This window comes from Erpetoichthys calabaricus, chromosome 4 (genome assembly GCF_900747795.2).
Source record: "Erpetoichthys calabaricus chromosome 4, fErpCal1.3, whole genome shotgun sequence".
NCBI classification, from domain to species: Eukaryota; Metazoa; Chordata; class Cladistia; order Polypteriformes; family Polypteridae; genus Erpetoichthys; species Erpetoichthys calabaricus.
This window is the reverse complement of record NC_041397.2, coordinates 2,055,691-2,070,343: the sequence shown is the minus strand read 5'-3', so window position 1 is coordinate 2,070,343 and position 14,653 is coordinate 2,055,691. Positions and strand designations below refer to the sequence as shown.

Sequence of the window (14,653 nt, the reverse complement as noted above, 5' to 3'; positions counted from 1 at the left end):
AATCTGTTTAACGACAATGCAATGTCACATTTCCGCGAAATCCTCAAAAGGAGGCAAAAGCAAACTGTCATTGGATCGGTTTCTTGTTAAAGTCACAAAAAAAGAAAAAGATTCCAGTGAGCCAACAGATAACAGCGATTCTGTTAGAGTGAAAGTCGTCCTACACAATAACCCTCTTCTTCCTCTTCCTCCTCCTCTCTTGTCTCCCTCACACCAGCCATGATTCTTTTCAAAGGTAAAGTGCAGTTTCATTTGTTTTATGTATTTTTACTTTATATTTTGTATTAATCATTTTTATATGAATATTTTTGGGTTGTAGAACGAATCATCATCTGAGTTTCCATTATTTCTTATGGGGAAATTCGCTTTGATATACAAGTGCTTTGGATTACAAGCACATTTCCGGAACGAATTATACTTGCAAACCAAGGCACCACTGTATTTATAAATGTTATGAATGCCAAATGAGAGCTGAGGCTTGTTGTCACTGGTGTTCCCTTTTACTTTATAACATGCAAAAGTATGTAGGAACTGTTGACTTTTTTTAACATATTTGAACAGGCATACAGTAGATCTTCATGCATGAGGTGTACTTACCTTTTTACATGGCGGTGTCTTAGCTCCTGTGAAATCTGTGAGCCTTCAGTCCAGTGTTGCGCGCCCTCTAAAGTAAATTATTAGGGATTCAGGAGTAACCTTCCATACAAAGAACCCTGAAGATTCTGGTCCCATGGAGTTCTCTGATCACCTCTCCATTATAAAGGAAAGGAGTTTTTCTGTTGTAACAGTCCAATTTTTTTTAATATTAAAATGAAGAGTTTGAATTTATTAATAGGTGAGGTCAGCACGGCAAATAAACAGTAATCTGCAGTTTTGCGGTGGAGATGAGCTTTTTACTTTCTCGTATACAAAGTATAGGGAGAGTATTGGAATCCTCCAAAAATTTGATGTTGAGATTTTGATGAATCTCGACATTTTAGACCTCCCCGAGTCCGAAAATACCATTTTTGGAATTACAGTATATCTGTGTGTGTGTGTGTGGATGTGTGTGTAAACATGATAACCTCTGTACGGTGTCACTTAGGTCAACCAAATTTTGCACACAAGTATTAGGTACAAAATATAGGCCAAAAGTTGACAGAAATCTATTTCCACTAACCAGAAGTGCTACTTTACCTGAACACATACTCAGTTTTTATTCATGCAGCTGCAGAGTCTGATTTATTCAACTTTACTTTAATAACAATTGTTCAATATATTATTAATTTGATTTGTTGTTGATGGTTCTTTAATGTGTGTAATATAAAAATATAATCATTTTCTTGCGGTTTACTCCTTAGTATACAAGAAAGTCGAAGGGAGACCACACCCGATTTTTAATCTTGGCCTGTGGTTCAGATGTACTGCTGTTGATTCCACACGCAGTCAATCTCTTGAACCAATGAATAATTTATTAAAATCTGCAGTAAAAAAACAACAACCTTGTTAATCCTTGAATGTAACATTTTTACTCTAGCAATCTTGGGGCCACCTTCTGTAATTCTGTCAGGATGTGGAAGTTGTCTTCTCCTAAATATGTCCTCTCCGAGAGGGAGTGGAGTGAAATCTCTTCAAGACACTTACTACAGCATCGACTACACGGTATATTGGAGGAAAAGTGGAGAAGAAAAGGTGAGCATACATTTAATACGTATACGTTTCACTGCAGTTATTTCCATACAGTATGCAAGACCACTTCCTACTCAGGATTGATCTCATGTCCTGTTGCCTGTTTGTATGTTGTTCAGTGGCTCTGCCTTCCACTGTTTAGGTGAGGTTTATTTCAGAGTTGCAGTCACCCATATTGGCAACAACTGAATTTTTATTCCAAGCACAAACACATTAAATAAAAATAAATTCCTTGCTATTTTAAAACTAGTTTTATAGCTAAAGTATTGCTGGGGTCGTCACCTCTTTGTTAGACTTCAATTTAGACTAGAATTTCAATGTCTTTGAAATTTAATGTCAGTAAATGTAAAGTATTACACATTGGAAGTAAAAATGTTAGGTTTGAATACACAATGGGCGGTCTGAAAATCGAGAGTACACCTTATGAGAAGGATTTAGGAGTCATAGTGGACTCTAAGCTATCGACTTCCCGACAGTGTTCAGAAGCCATTAAGAAGGCTAACAGAATGTTAGGATATATAGCGCCTTGATGTGTGGAGTACAAGTCCAAGGAGGTTATGCTCAACCTTTATAATGCACTGGTGAGGCCTCATCTTGAGTACTGTGTGCAGTTTTGGTCTCCAGGCTACAAAAAGGACATAGCAGCACAAGAAAATGTCCAGAGAAGAGCAACTAGGCTGATTCAGGGGATACAGGGGTTGAATTATGAGGAAAGATTAAAAGAGCTGTTTAAGCAAAAGAAGATCAAGAGGTGACCTGATTGAAGTGCTTAAAATTATGAAGGGAATTAGTGCAGTGGATCGAGACTGTTATTTTAAAATGAGTTCATCAAGAACACAGGGACACAGTTGGGAACTTGTTAAGGGTAAATTTCGCACAAACATTAGAAAGTTTTTCTTTACACAAAGAACGTTAGAAACTTGGAATAAGTTACCAAGTAGTGTGGTAGACTGTAAGACGTTAGGGTCTTTCAAAACTCGACTTGATGTTTTCTTGGAAGAAATAAGTGGATAGTACTGGCGAGCTTTGTTGGGCTGAATGGCCTGTTCTCGTCTAGAGTGTTCTATTGTATTGTATTCTGTTAGAGGGAGAGTTGTAAGAACAAGCTATAAATTGGAGGAATACTAACATATGCGTTCAATGTCGGCAGTGCTACAAAAGTCCATTTTTAATAATATTCAGTGAAGTCAACTGTAACTACATCACCTTGTTGACATGTAGTGGAAGAAAGCGAGGACACCATCAGCAGAGTGCTGTCACCTGCCGTAGGTGAAGTCTTTCCTACTTGATGGAAGTCACAGGCACATCAGGGCTGTCATGCTCATATCTGAATTTCAGATACTTTGAACTGTGTACAGTCTTGGCCAAAAGTTTTGAGAATGACACCAATATTAATTTTTTACAAAGTCTGCTGCCTCCGTTTTTGCAGCGACTCCAAAATGTTCTGACAAGTGAACAGATGAATGGCACTGAATTGTAAAGTCCCTCTTTGCCATGAAAATGAACTTCATCCCCAAAAAAACACTGCATGTCAGCCATGCCACAGAAGGACCTGCTGATGTCATTTCAGTGGTCCTCTCGTTCACACGGGTGAGCGTGATGACGAGGACAAGGCTGGAGGTCACTCTGTCACGCTGATTGAGTTAGTATAGAGAGGTGAAGAAGGCTTCAGGGCACCCAAGAGAGTCCAGCAAAGTGCCAGGCCAGTCTCCTAAAGTAGATTCGGCTGCGGGCACCACCACCACAGGGCAGAGCTCACTCAGGAATCAATGGCAGCAGGCAGGTGTGAGTGAGGTGAAGACTTTTGGAGGATGGCCTGGTGGGTGTCAAGAAGGGCAGCAAAGAAGCCAAGAAAAACATCAGGGACAGACTGATATTCCACAAAAGGTACAAGGATTAGACTGCTGAGGGAAAGTCATTTTCTCTGATGAATCCCCTTTCCGATTGTTTGGGGCATCTGGGAAAAAAGAAAAGGTGAGCGGCACTACCATTAGTAAAGCATCCTGAGACCATTCGTGTCATGTGGGGTTGCTTCTCACTCACAATTTGGCCTAAGAACACAACCCTGAATAAAACATCCTCTGAGAGCAACTTCTCCCAACCATCCAAGAACAGTTTAGTGACCAACATGACAGAGCACCGGGCCATAAAGGCCAAAGTGGCTTGGGGAGCAAGATATTGAAATTTGGGGTCCATGGCCAGGAAACTCCCCAGACCTTCATAATCCCATTGAGAACTTGTGGTCAAGAGGCGGGTGGACAAACAAAAACTCACAAATTCTGACAAACTCACTCCAATCATTGATTATGCAAGAAGGGGCTGCCATCAGTCAGGATTGGGCCCAGAAGTTGATTGACAGCCTGTCGGGGTGAATTGCAGAGGTCTTGAAAAAGAAAGAAGGGCCAAATCTGGACTCTTTGCATAAACGTCATGTCATTGTCAATAAAAGCCTTTGAAAATTCTGAACTGCTTGTAATTCACCTTCAGTACACCAGAGAGACATCTGACAAAAAGGTCTAAAAACACTGAAGCAGCAAACTTTGTGAAAACCAACACTTGGGTCCTTCTCAACATTTTCGGCCACCACTGTATTACAAATACAAATATTTTTAAAAAATTCAACTGTCTTTTATTGTTGCATTATCCCAATGTTACTGTGTAACACTGTAGGATTTTCAGCTTACTATCACTCAAATAGACGTCACTCCATGAAATGGCTTCTGCTTGTGTTTTGGTTGGAAAGCTGCTATTGTTTAACATTGTAATGGTCAGCCGTCTGTCCAGTGAGTAAGAACGAGACGCCTCTCTTTTTTTAAATGTGCTGCTGTGTCGAGCCCAGTTATGGCTTACATGAACTCATCCTTTTTTACTAGAGAGCATGTACTGTCGCTTTATAATCTCTGAACTTGAGAGTACAGGCAGAGTAACACCCGATGGCTTTATGCAGAGGCAGATTTTGAAAACTCCACATGTGCCAGAATGTGATTGAATCTTAAGGAAAGTGGAGAAGCACATATTGGACATTATGGGTGTCTTTCTGTCTGTTTCACAAAATTCACCACAACTTCACTGTGTAAAATTTGGTGTAGGAGAAATCGATAGAGATAGAGAGAACTTTATTTGTCCCCAAATTTGGCTTTTTACAGAAGCTCTTTAAATAAATAAATACATAAACAGATAGTGTGTGTTTGTGTGTGTGTGTGTATATATATTTATCTAAGGTCTGAACACGCAACAGAGTAACTAAAAAAACAAGAAACATTTAAAATAAAAAGAAAACTTCTGACACAGTGTGGCACTATACAGGCATATTGTGGTTGGTATGAAGGATGCCAGTCACATTTCTTGACACATTTCTGCTGAATAATTCATTGACTGAAAGACCTCCGTGCTGATGTGTCAGAGAGAGGATGTGCAGCATTGTTCATAATGGCACTTGGTTTGTACTACATTCTCTGCTCCACGAGGTCCACAGTGCATCCCTTAACTGAGCCTGTCCTTTTTAATGAGCTTGTTGATTTGGTGGTCTTCTCTTGACGTGATGTCACCAGCCCAGCACCCCACACTAGCCATCACGAAGTTGTAGAAGATGTGAAGGATGGCACTACCCACATTAAAGGAATGCAGTGTCCTAAGGAAAAATAGCCTGCTCTGACATTTCTTCTATAGTTCCTCTTTGTTCCGAGACCAGTCCAACCTGTCATTGATGTGGACCACTTAAGTACTTGCAGGAGTGGACCGCCTTGACATTCACTCCTTGAACAGTGACTGGACTTAGAGGCTCTCTGTTGCATTGTAAGTCAATAAGCAGTTCTTTGGTTTTGCTGATCCTAAGGTGCAGTCATTTCTCAAAGTTCCTCCTCTGCCTCATCCCCCTTATCAATACATCTCAAGTACTAGTGAAATGACATTGGACTGCACAAGTGACTTCTTAACACAAAGTTGTCATTTATTCCATTTTTGTTGATGGTAACTGCTTCTGTCTGTCTCTGTCTCTCTGTCTGTGTGCCACCTGAAGTTATAACATGTATGTAATGTCACTTCACTTTCACTATCATCTTTAATAAACTGGCGTTTTTATGTGTTTTAGTAAAGAAACACAGATGCAATAAATGTTTTATTTTGCTGTTCAGAGAGTGGATTGACATTACTATCCTTACAAGGATAATTACTTCTTGGCTGAAGAAGGGGCCCGAGTTGCCTGGAAAGCCTCCATATTGTAATCTTTCTAGTTAGCCAATAAAAGGGGTCATTGGGCCTGACCTCTCACTACATTCATAATGGCTAACACGATACAACACCCTAGTACTAAGGATATGTGTGAGAGGTTAGCAGGAAACTAGGCCATTAACAAATGACAGAGCCTCAAATTGTAAAGCAGGGCACAAGACACTTGGCATTAAAGGTAATCCCAAAGCAAGAGGAAAGCATTTGGACTAACAAAACTACTGTTTGTGTGATAGGAGGAGTGCACCCGTACATCCAGGAGAAGAATTGTGAACAGTCCTAAAATCTTAATGATATTTTTAAGAAACTCTTACCTGAACATCACACAAGTCCTCCAAGTGAGAGAACATGTTAACTGAGTGTGCCGTGTTCGCTGTGGTCTCCCAGCCAACCAAGAAGTTCACCTTCCAGGAGTGAAAATCCAGGGGGAAAGGCAATGGGTGTCTTTTTTTTTTTTTTTTTTTTTTTTTTTTTTAAATAAGACTTTTTTCATACACAGTTTATTCATTTTTACCTTTCAGTTCATTTGCTACCTTGTTGCAAAAATGAGCCTTTGTCTTACGCTTAACACTTAACACTGCCAAAGCCTATGAAAAAACTCAGCCCACCTTAAATCCACTCGCACCTCTCCGTTAGCGTCTTTTGTCTTGTAAATGTGTCGATCAGCAGCAAGCAGCCTGCTATCCCATCGCCCCACCACTGCAGGAAGGGCATAGATCTCTCCCAGCTCAAGCCTTGTGACATTGCAGCTGAAGTCACTTCAGTACACCTGTACTGCGTCAGCGTGCCTGTGTCGATCAAACACAGCAAGCTCTGCATTCTACTTGTGACCTTACGCTGTAGGAAGATACGTAAATAAATCAAGGTAAATAACATTCGATCTAGCGTTTATGTAACACTAGCAAAATACCCGCGCTTCGCAGCGGAGTAGTGTGTTAAAGAGGTTATGAAAAAAAAAAGGAAACATTTTAAAAATAACGTAACATGATTGTCAATGTAATTGTGTTGTCATTGTTATGAGTGTTGCTGTGTTGTATATATATAAAATACACACACACACATATAAACATATATATACATACAGTGATCCCTCGCTATATCGCGCTTCGCCTTTCGCGGCTTCACTCCATCGCGGATTTTATATGTAAGCATATTTAAATATATATCGCAGATTTTTCGCTGCTTCGCGGGTTTCTGCGGACAATGGGTCTTTTAATTTCTGGTACATGCTTCCTCAGTTGGTTTGCCCAGTTGATTTCATACAAGGGACGCTATTGGCAGATGGCTGAGAAGCTACCCAACTTACTTTTCTCTCTCTCTCTTGCGCTGACTTTTTCTGATCCTGACGTAGGGGGATTGAGTAGGGGGGCTGTTCGCACACCTAGACGATATGGACGCTCGTCTAAAAATGCTGAAAGATTATCTTCACGTTGGCTACCTTCTGTGCAGCTGCTTCGTGAAGCGACATGAAGCACGGTGCTTCGCATACTTAAAAGCACGAAGGGCACGTATTGATTTTTTTATCTGTCTCTCTCTCTATCTCTGCTCCTGACGGAGGGGGTGTGAGCTGCCGCCTTCAACAGCTTTGTGCCGCGGTGCTTCGCATACTTAAAAGCAAACAGCCCTATTGATTTGTTTGCTCCTTTGAAGAGGAAGATATGTTTGCATTCTTTTAATTGTGAGACTGAACTGTCATCTCTGTCTTGTCATGGAGCACAGTTTAAACTTTAGAAAAAGAGACAAATGTTTGTTTGCAGTGTTTGAATAACGTTCCTGTCTCTCAACAACCTCCTGTGTTTCTGCGCAAATCTGTGACCCAAGCATGACAATATAAAAATAACCATATAAACATATGGTTTCTACTTCGCGGATTTTCTTATTTCGCGGGTGGCTCTGGAACGCAACCCCCGCGATGGAGGAGGGATTACTGTATACATATACACATATATATACATATCTACATATATATATATATATATATATATATATATACATATACACATCCACATATCAACATATATATATACACATATATACACACACACACGCTTTATGGGTGATGATTGTTTTACTCTTTTTATCTTTATTTTATTTTATTGTAGAATCAACTCCTATCTGCGCACAGCAGGGCAGCCGTGGGCGGATGCGTATGGTGTATTCACTCCATGTTATCGTGCATTGCGCTGTCAGTGGTATTTTGATAAAAGAATTTGAACAACATATAAGAAGCGTATAAATTATTAAACAGTAAAACATTAACATTTAAGAAGTAAAGTTACATTAAGTACTACTGCAGTGCCTTCGGGTATACCTCATTTTTTGTTTGCCCATTACATGCTTAAATGTATACATTTTTTGGTGCACCTACCGGAGAAGACGCGACATATAACCGAGCGTGGGAGAAGCATGGATTTTAAACACGCGTTGAGTTCATCTGCTGGTCTCCCTCGTGGAATAACTGGTAATGTTTGACTAAAATGTACAGCGAGTAAAACGACATTACCTCCTATTTTTTTTTTTACGATCTGTGAGATCTTGCTTTTTTCGGTTCAAGGCTTCATAAGCTCTTTTATGTTGTATGGTGTACTTATCCCAAACCATCATCTTTGAATGTTGCAAGACTTTCGCCTTGTATGTAGATCGGGGTAATTACATTCATTGCATTCCTAGTCTGAATGACAATCTGATTGTATGGGTGGTTACCTGGCACTGTAGGGTTGCCACCCGTCCTTTAAAATACAGAATCGTGCCGCGTTTGAGAATGAAATTGCGCGTCCCGTTTTGAATCAATACTGGACGGGATTTATCCCGTATTTTTTTTATCATTTTTTTTTTAAAGCAGCGTCTCATGCAAATCATCCCACACGCATTTTATGAAGATGCCTCCTTTCCTACTTTTGATTGGGTAATACTTGATGTCATCGTTAGTTTGATTGGTGTTTTTAACTGTCCAGTGAGGAGGGCGTGTCTTTTAAGTAGAGTCTGCAAAGTGTTGGCACTGAGATGTGGCGTCAGCGCCATAGTTGAAGCCCCTAACATTGCGGTCAGCAAGTCGGCTAACATCCGCCATGTGCCGTCTTTCAGTTGCGAGAAGCAGATCATAGAATGGTTGAAACTGTTGCCCCTAACGTTGCGCCACGGCGTGTGGTTCGTTTATACCTCGTGTGTTCTCATTAAACTTTTATCTCGCGAGTATGTTATTGCAATCAGCAGCGGGAGCGTTTCAATAAACTGATTGAAAATAGTTTTGCATTTACCTTTTTTAGTAAAAGGCGAGCTTTTAAGCCTGACAAATCACCGCGTAAATGCACACGTTTAATTGGACATGTGTTGTTAATATGTATGGTTACACAGTATTAAAAGACAGTGAACAACATCAGTTACCTTTGTTCCCGCGTTTGATAAAAGGTGAGCTTTTAAGCCTGAGAAATCACCCCGTAAATGCACACGTTTAATTGCACATGTGTTAATATGTATGCTTACACAGTATTAAAAGACAGTCAAAAATTAACGTCATTTACCTTCGTTCCCGCGTGTGACTCGTGCTGTAAATCTCTTCCTTGTTTTTAGTTCACGTGATTACGTAGGAGGCGTGATGACGCGATACGTGACTCCGCCTCCTCCATTACAGTGTATGGACAAAAAATATGTTCCAGTTATGACCATTACGCTTTGAATTTCGAAATGAAACCTGCCTAACTTTTGTAAGTAAGCTGTAAGGAATGAGCCTGCCAAATTTCAGCCTTCCACCTACACGGGAAGTTGGAGAATTAGTGATGAGTCAGTCAGTCAGTCAGTGAGTGAGTGAGTCAGTCAGTGAGGGCTTTGCCTTTTATTATTATAGATATAAATGTTTTTATATAAAGACCATCACAAAATATAATCACAAACAAGACTTTGCCCGATACCTTGTCGAGCTCTGTAAGCCGTGCAGCTTCGTTGGAGGACAGGTGTGGGGCAGACTGACTGTCAGGACGACGCCCGTCCTCTTGCTGCATCCAAACGGTGCCATCTTTCACCTGTATGCCTTACACACACATTATACACTTCATGTTAAAATTTTGTTGTTAGTACCAAAACATGAAAAAGTTGTGTCTTTTAGGTATGTGTTCAATATTTTTTGCATTTCCTGTCATCCTACACTTACATAGATCTTTGTAGACATGGAACACACCTGAAATGCATGTGTTCCAAATAACGCTAGATTATTTACCCTCTACAGCTCCCAGTACCTCGCTCCCTGATAATCAAGGCCTGAGCTGGGAGAGCTTTTTGCCCTTCCTGCGGTGGTAGCTGCTTGTGCTTATTGACACATTTACAACACAAAAGACGCTGATGGAGAGGTGCAAATGGATTTAAGGTGGGCCAGGTTTCCTAGTTTTTTTGTAGGCTTTGGTGATTCCAGTGTTAAATCGAGTTAAGTTATCGCTAGGACTTCTTTCACAGAGCTTGCTGCCTGCTTTTCTCTTGGTCACTTTCCAAAGAGCTCTGTCAGCAGTAAGAAATCTTTCTTTTCATTTTTCACTTAAGGCCATCTGGGACTAAATGAAGACTGCATGAACCCACCCATAACACAACAAATAAAATCCTTTAAGTAAATGTAATTAACACTGAATTTTTATCCTGTATGCAAATAAATTGTGTATTTGTTGCTATATACAGTCATATGAAAAAGTTTGGGAACCCCTCTTAATTCTTTGGATTTTTGTTTTCAAAGTAGCAACTTCCTTTTAATATCTGACGTGCCTTATGGACACAGTAGTATTACAGCAGTGACATTAAGTTTATTGGATTAACGGAAAATATGCAATATGCATTATAACAAAATTAGACCGGTGCATAAATGTGGGCCCCCCATCAGAGATATGACATCAATACTTAGTTGAGCCTCCTTTTCAAATCTAACAGCCTCTGGACGCTGTCCTCCTTATAGCCTTTGATGAGTGTCTGATTCTGGATGAGGTATTTGTTGACCATTCTTCATACAAAATCTCTCCCATTCAGTTCAATTTGATGGACAGCCTGCTTCAAATCATCCCATAGATTTTCACTGATATTCAAGTCCGGGGACTGTGACGGCCATTCCAGAACATTGTACTTCTCCCTCTGCATCAATGCCTTTGTAGATTTCCAACTATGTTTTGGGTCATTGTCTTGTTGGAATATCCAAACCCTGCGTAAGTAACTTCAACTTTGTGACTGATGCTTGAACATTATCCTGAAGAATTTGTTGCTATTGGGTTGAATTCATCCGACCCTCGACTTTAACAAGGGCCCCAATCCCTGAACTAGCCACACAGCCCCACAGCAGGATGGAACCCCCACCAAATCTGACAGTAGGTAGCAGGTGTTTTTCTTCCGCCATGCAAAGCGCTTTTTGTTCTGACCAAATAACTCCATTTTTGTCTCATCAGTCCAAAGCACTTTGTTTCCAAATGAATCTGGCTTGTCTAAATGAGCATTTACATACAACAAGTGACTCTGTTTGTGGCGCGAGTGCAGAAAGGGCTTCTTTCTCATCACCCTGCCATACAGATGTTCTTTGTGCAAATTGAGCTGAATTGTAGAACGATGCACAGATACACCATCTGCAGCAAGATGTTCTTGCAGGTCTTTGGAGGTGATCTGTGGGTTGTCTGTCACCATTCTCACAATCCTGCGCTTATGCCGTTCCTGTATTTTTCTTGGCCTGCCAGACCTGCTGGGTTTAACAGCAATTGTGCCTGTGGCCTTCCGTTTCCCGATTCCATTCCTTACAGTTGAAACTGACAGTTTAAACCTCTGAGATGGCTTTTTGTAGCCTTCCCCTACACAAGGAGACTGAACAGTCTTTGTTTTCAGATCTTTGGAGAGTTGCTTTGAGGAACCCATGCTGTCACTCTTCAGAGGAGAGTCAAAGAGAAGGAAGTACAACTTGCAATTGACCACCTTAAATACCTTTATATCTCATGATTGGACACACCTGTCTATGAAGGCTTAACAAGCTCATCAACGAAGTAATCAGTATTGAGCAGTGACAGGCATTCAAATCAGCACAATGACAAGGGGACCCACATTTGTGCACAGTCAGTTTTTCACATTTGGTTTCATTTCATACAACTAAATACTGCGTCACTAAAAATCTTTATTCGGAAAACCCTGCAGTACTCGGATGTTCCTAGGAAATGAAAGACGTACCGTTATGTTTTTTGTTGAAAGGAGAGTCAATTATTATGCAGGCTGAGAGGGATTAACAAACTTTCTCATATGACTGTATTATCAGTCTGTACTACTATACGAACAAAGAGTGTGCAAAATTTATTTAATTTTTTTGCAAAAAAAGGACATTAATGGGCTTCTTTCAACTTGCATGTACCTCATAAAGGAATGTGTGGTACACGTAGCCCCAGAATGTTTAATCCAGATATGAATACATTTGAACAACAAATTTTAAGCATTTAATTCTTCTTTAGGTATGCAGAGTCACACAAAGAAAATACCTTTTTTGGCATGGATGTTGTTATTAATGTGCACTCATTCACTTTCTACAGTTTGGGAGGGTCTTAAGTGGATGGGATGCTCTCATCCATGTATAGAGGGTCTCTCTCTGGTTCCTGGTAGTGTTGTTGGCTCATTAACTGGTAATAACTGGGCCTTATATTGCACATTGGGCATTCAGTCACGATCTCCAGCTAGAATTGAATGTGTGTTCTCCATTATCATCTTACCATGTAGGCTTCTTTATACCCTCAAACTGTGAGCCAGATGACTAAACAGTACACCTTATCTTCCATGTCCACATTCACCGAGCTTCCCTTCTCACTTTATAGGTGATATGTAGATGATGATGTGTTTAGCACTGAACCTGACAAGTGGTTATGATTTTTGATTTATTGTTATACATCTAATTTAAAAAGATGATGGATGTACTAGCTGTTAGATTTGAGAACTGACACAAGTCCTATGATTAGCAAACATAATTATTACGTGGATGAGAGAGCTAACAACACCTCCAAATAAATATGCCCATTAAGTATTTACTCACTCACTCACTTGCACAAAAGGTTAATGTGTGGCGAGTACCCTGATGATTTTCAATTTTTTTTCACTTAGCTGTCTTTTTTCTTCAACAGACATTTTATGAAACTTACCCTTCATGGAAGTATTTTGAAACTGCCGAATTTGACAACTTGGAACCAGGACAAGAATACTGTGTTTTGGTGCAAATCTCAACTAATACCAACAGGAATGCTGCCAATTCATCCTGGAGCTGCGCGTTCACAAGTGAGAAGGAAGCTGACAAAGGTAAATATGGTGTGGGGATTTTTGAAGTTCTATACAACTGCTTTGTTCACTTAAGTATCTGAGAAAACAACAATGTTCTAACATTTTTTTGCATTTTCGAGTTTTATATTTAAGTTTTTCATTTTAAGTGAAAGAGGAGAAAGCCTTCCCCTTTATGGTCTGTTAATTAAATGCGACTCCTTCATTCCTCCCTGTACTTATTAATCTTTGCTAAATACCAATAATGATCCTATTAACCCCTAGAAGCTACAGGGTTGCCCTGAAAACACAAAGGAACGAGCTATGGATGAGATGCCACTTTATCATGGGGTACATCCCTGTACCCATAGCAGACCACTTTAAAATGTACAGCCACACTGGCATGCACATTTAGCTTGACAATAACCGACAGACTGTTTTATCATGTTGTTAGATCACCCGTGACATGCACCTAACATGAAAGGTACCAGTTAATATTCTTTGTGTTTGTTTTTCTTAATGAAGGAATGAGAAGACCTGTCAAAAGCGGCTATGTACCTGTTACCTACAGTGCATCTGGAAAGTATTCCCAGCGCTTCATCACTTTGTCCACATTTTGTTATGTTACAGCCTTATTCCAAAATGGATTAAATTCATTTTTTTCCTCAGAATTCTACACACAGCACCCCATAATGACAACATGAAAAAAGTTTACTTGAGGTTTTTGCAAATTTATTAAAAATACAAAAACTGAGAAAGCACATGTACATAAGTATTCACAGCCTTTGCCATGAAGCTCCAGATTGAGCTCAGGTGCATCCTGTTTCCCCTGACCATCCTTGAGATGTTTCTGCAGCTTCATTGGAGTCCACCTGTGGTAAATTCAGTTGACTGGACATGATTTGGAAAGGCACACACCTGTCTATAGAAGGTCCCACAGTTGACAGTTCATGTCAGAGCACAAACCAAGCATGAAGTCAAAGGAATTGTCTGTAGACCTCCGAGACAGGATTGTCTCAAGGCACAAATCTGGGGAAGGTTACAGAAAAATTTCTGATGCTTTGAAGGTCCCAATGAGCACAGTGGCTTCCATCATCCATAAGTGGAAGAAGTTCAAAACCACCAGGACTCTTCCTAGAGCTGGCCGGCCATCTAAACTGAGCGATCGGGGGAGAAGGGCCTTCGTCAGGGAGGTGACCAAGAACCCGATGGTGTCACTGTCAGAGCTCCAGAGGTCCTCTGTGGAGAGAGGAGAACCTTCCAGAAGGACAACCATCTCTGCAGCAATCCACCAATCAGGCCTGTATGGTACAGTGGCCAGACGGAAGCCACTCCTTAGTAAAAGGCACATGGCAGCCCGCCTGGAGTTTGCCAAAAGGCACCTGAAGGACTCTCAGACCATGAGAAAGAAAATTCTCTGGTCTGATGAGACAAAGATTGAACTCTTTGGTGTGAATGCCAGGAGTCACGTTTGGAGGAAACCTGGCACCGCTCATCACCAGGCCAATACCATCCC

At 40.5% G+C, this 14,653-nt stretch overlaps 1 protein-coding gene across 4 annotated transcripts in view; it reads left to right on the top strand.

Annotated features, from left to right (window-relative positions):
• LOC114641480 (interferon alpha/beta receptor 2-like) overlaps positions 1-14,653 on the top strand; it is a 105,913-nt gene that overhangs the window by 30,322 nt on the left and 60,938 nt on the right. For all 4 annotated transcript variants that reach the window (XR_007934757.1, XM_028790508.2, XM_051926351.1 and 1 more), the window contains exons 6-7: positions 1,517-1,671; positions 13,008-13,179. Coding sequence is in view for 3 of the 4 variants with exons in the window: in XM_028790508.2 (XP_028646341.2) it covers positions 1,517-1,671; positions 13,008-13,179 (327 nt within the window). In the remaining variant the exon portion in view is untranslated. The remainder of the gene's footprint in view (positions 1-1,516; positions 1,672-13,007; positions 13,180-14,653) is intronic.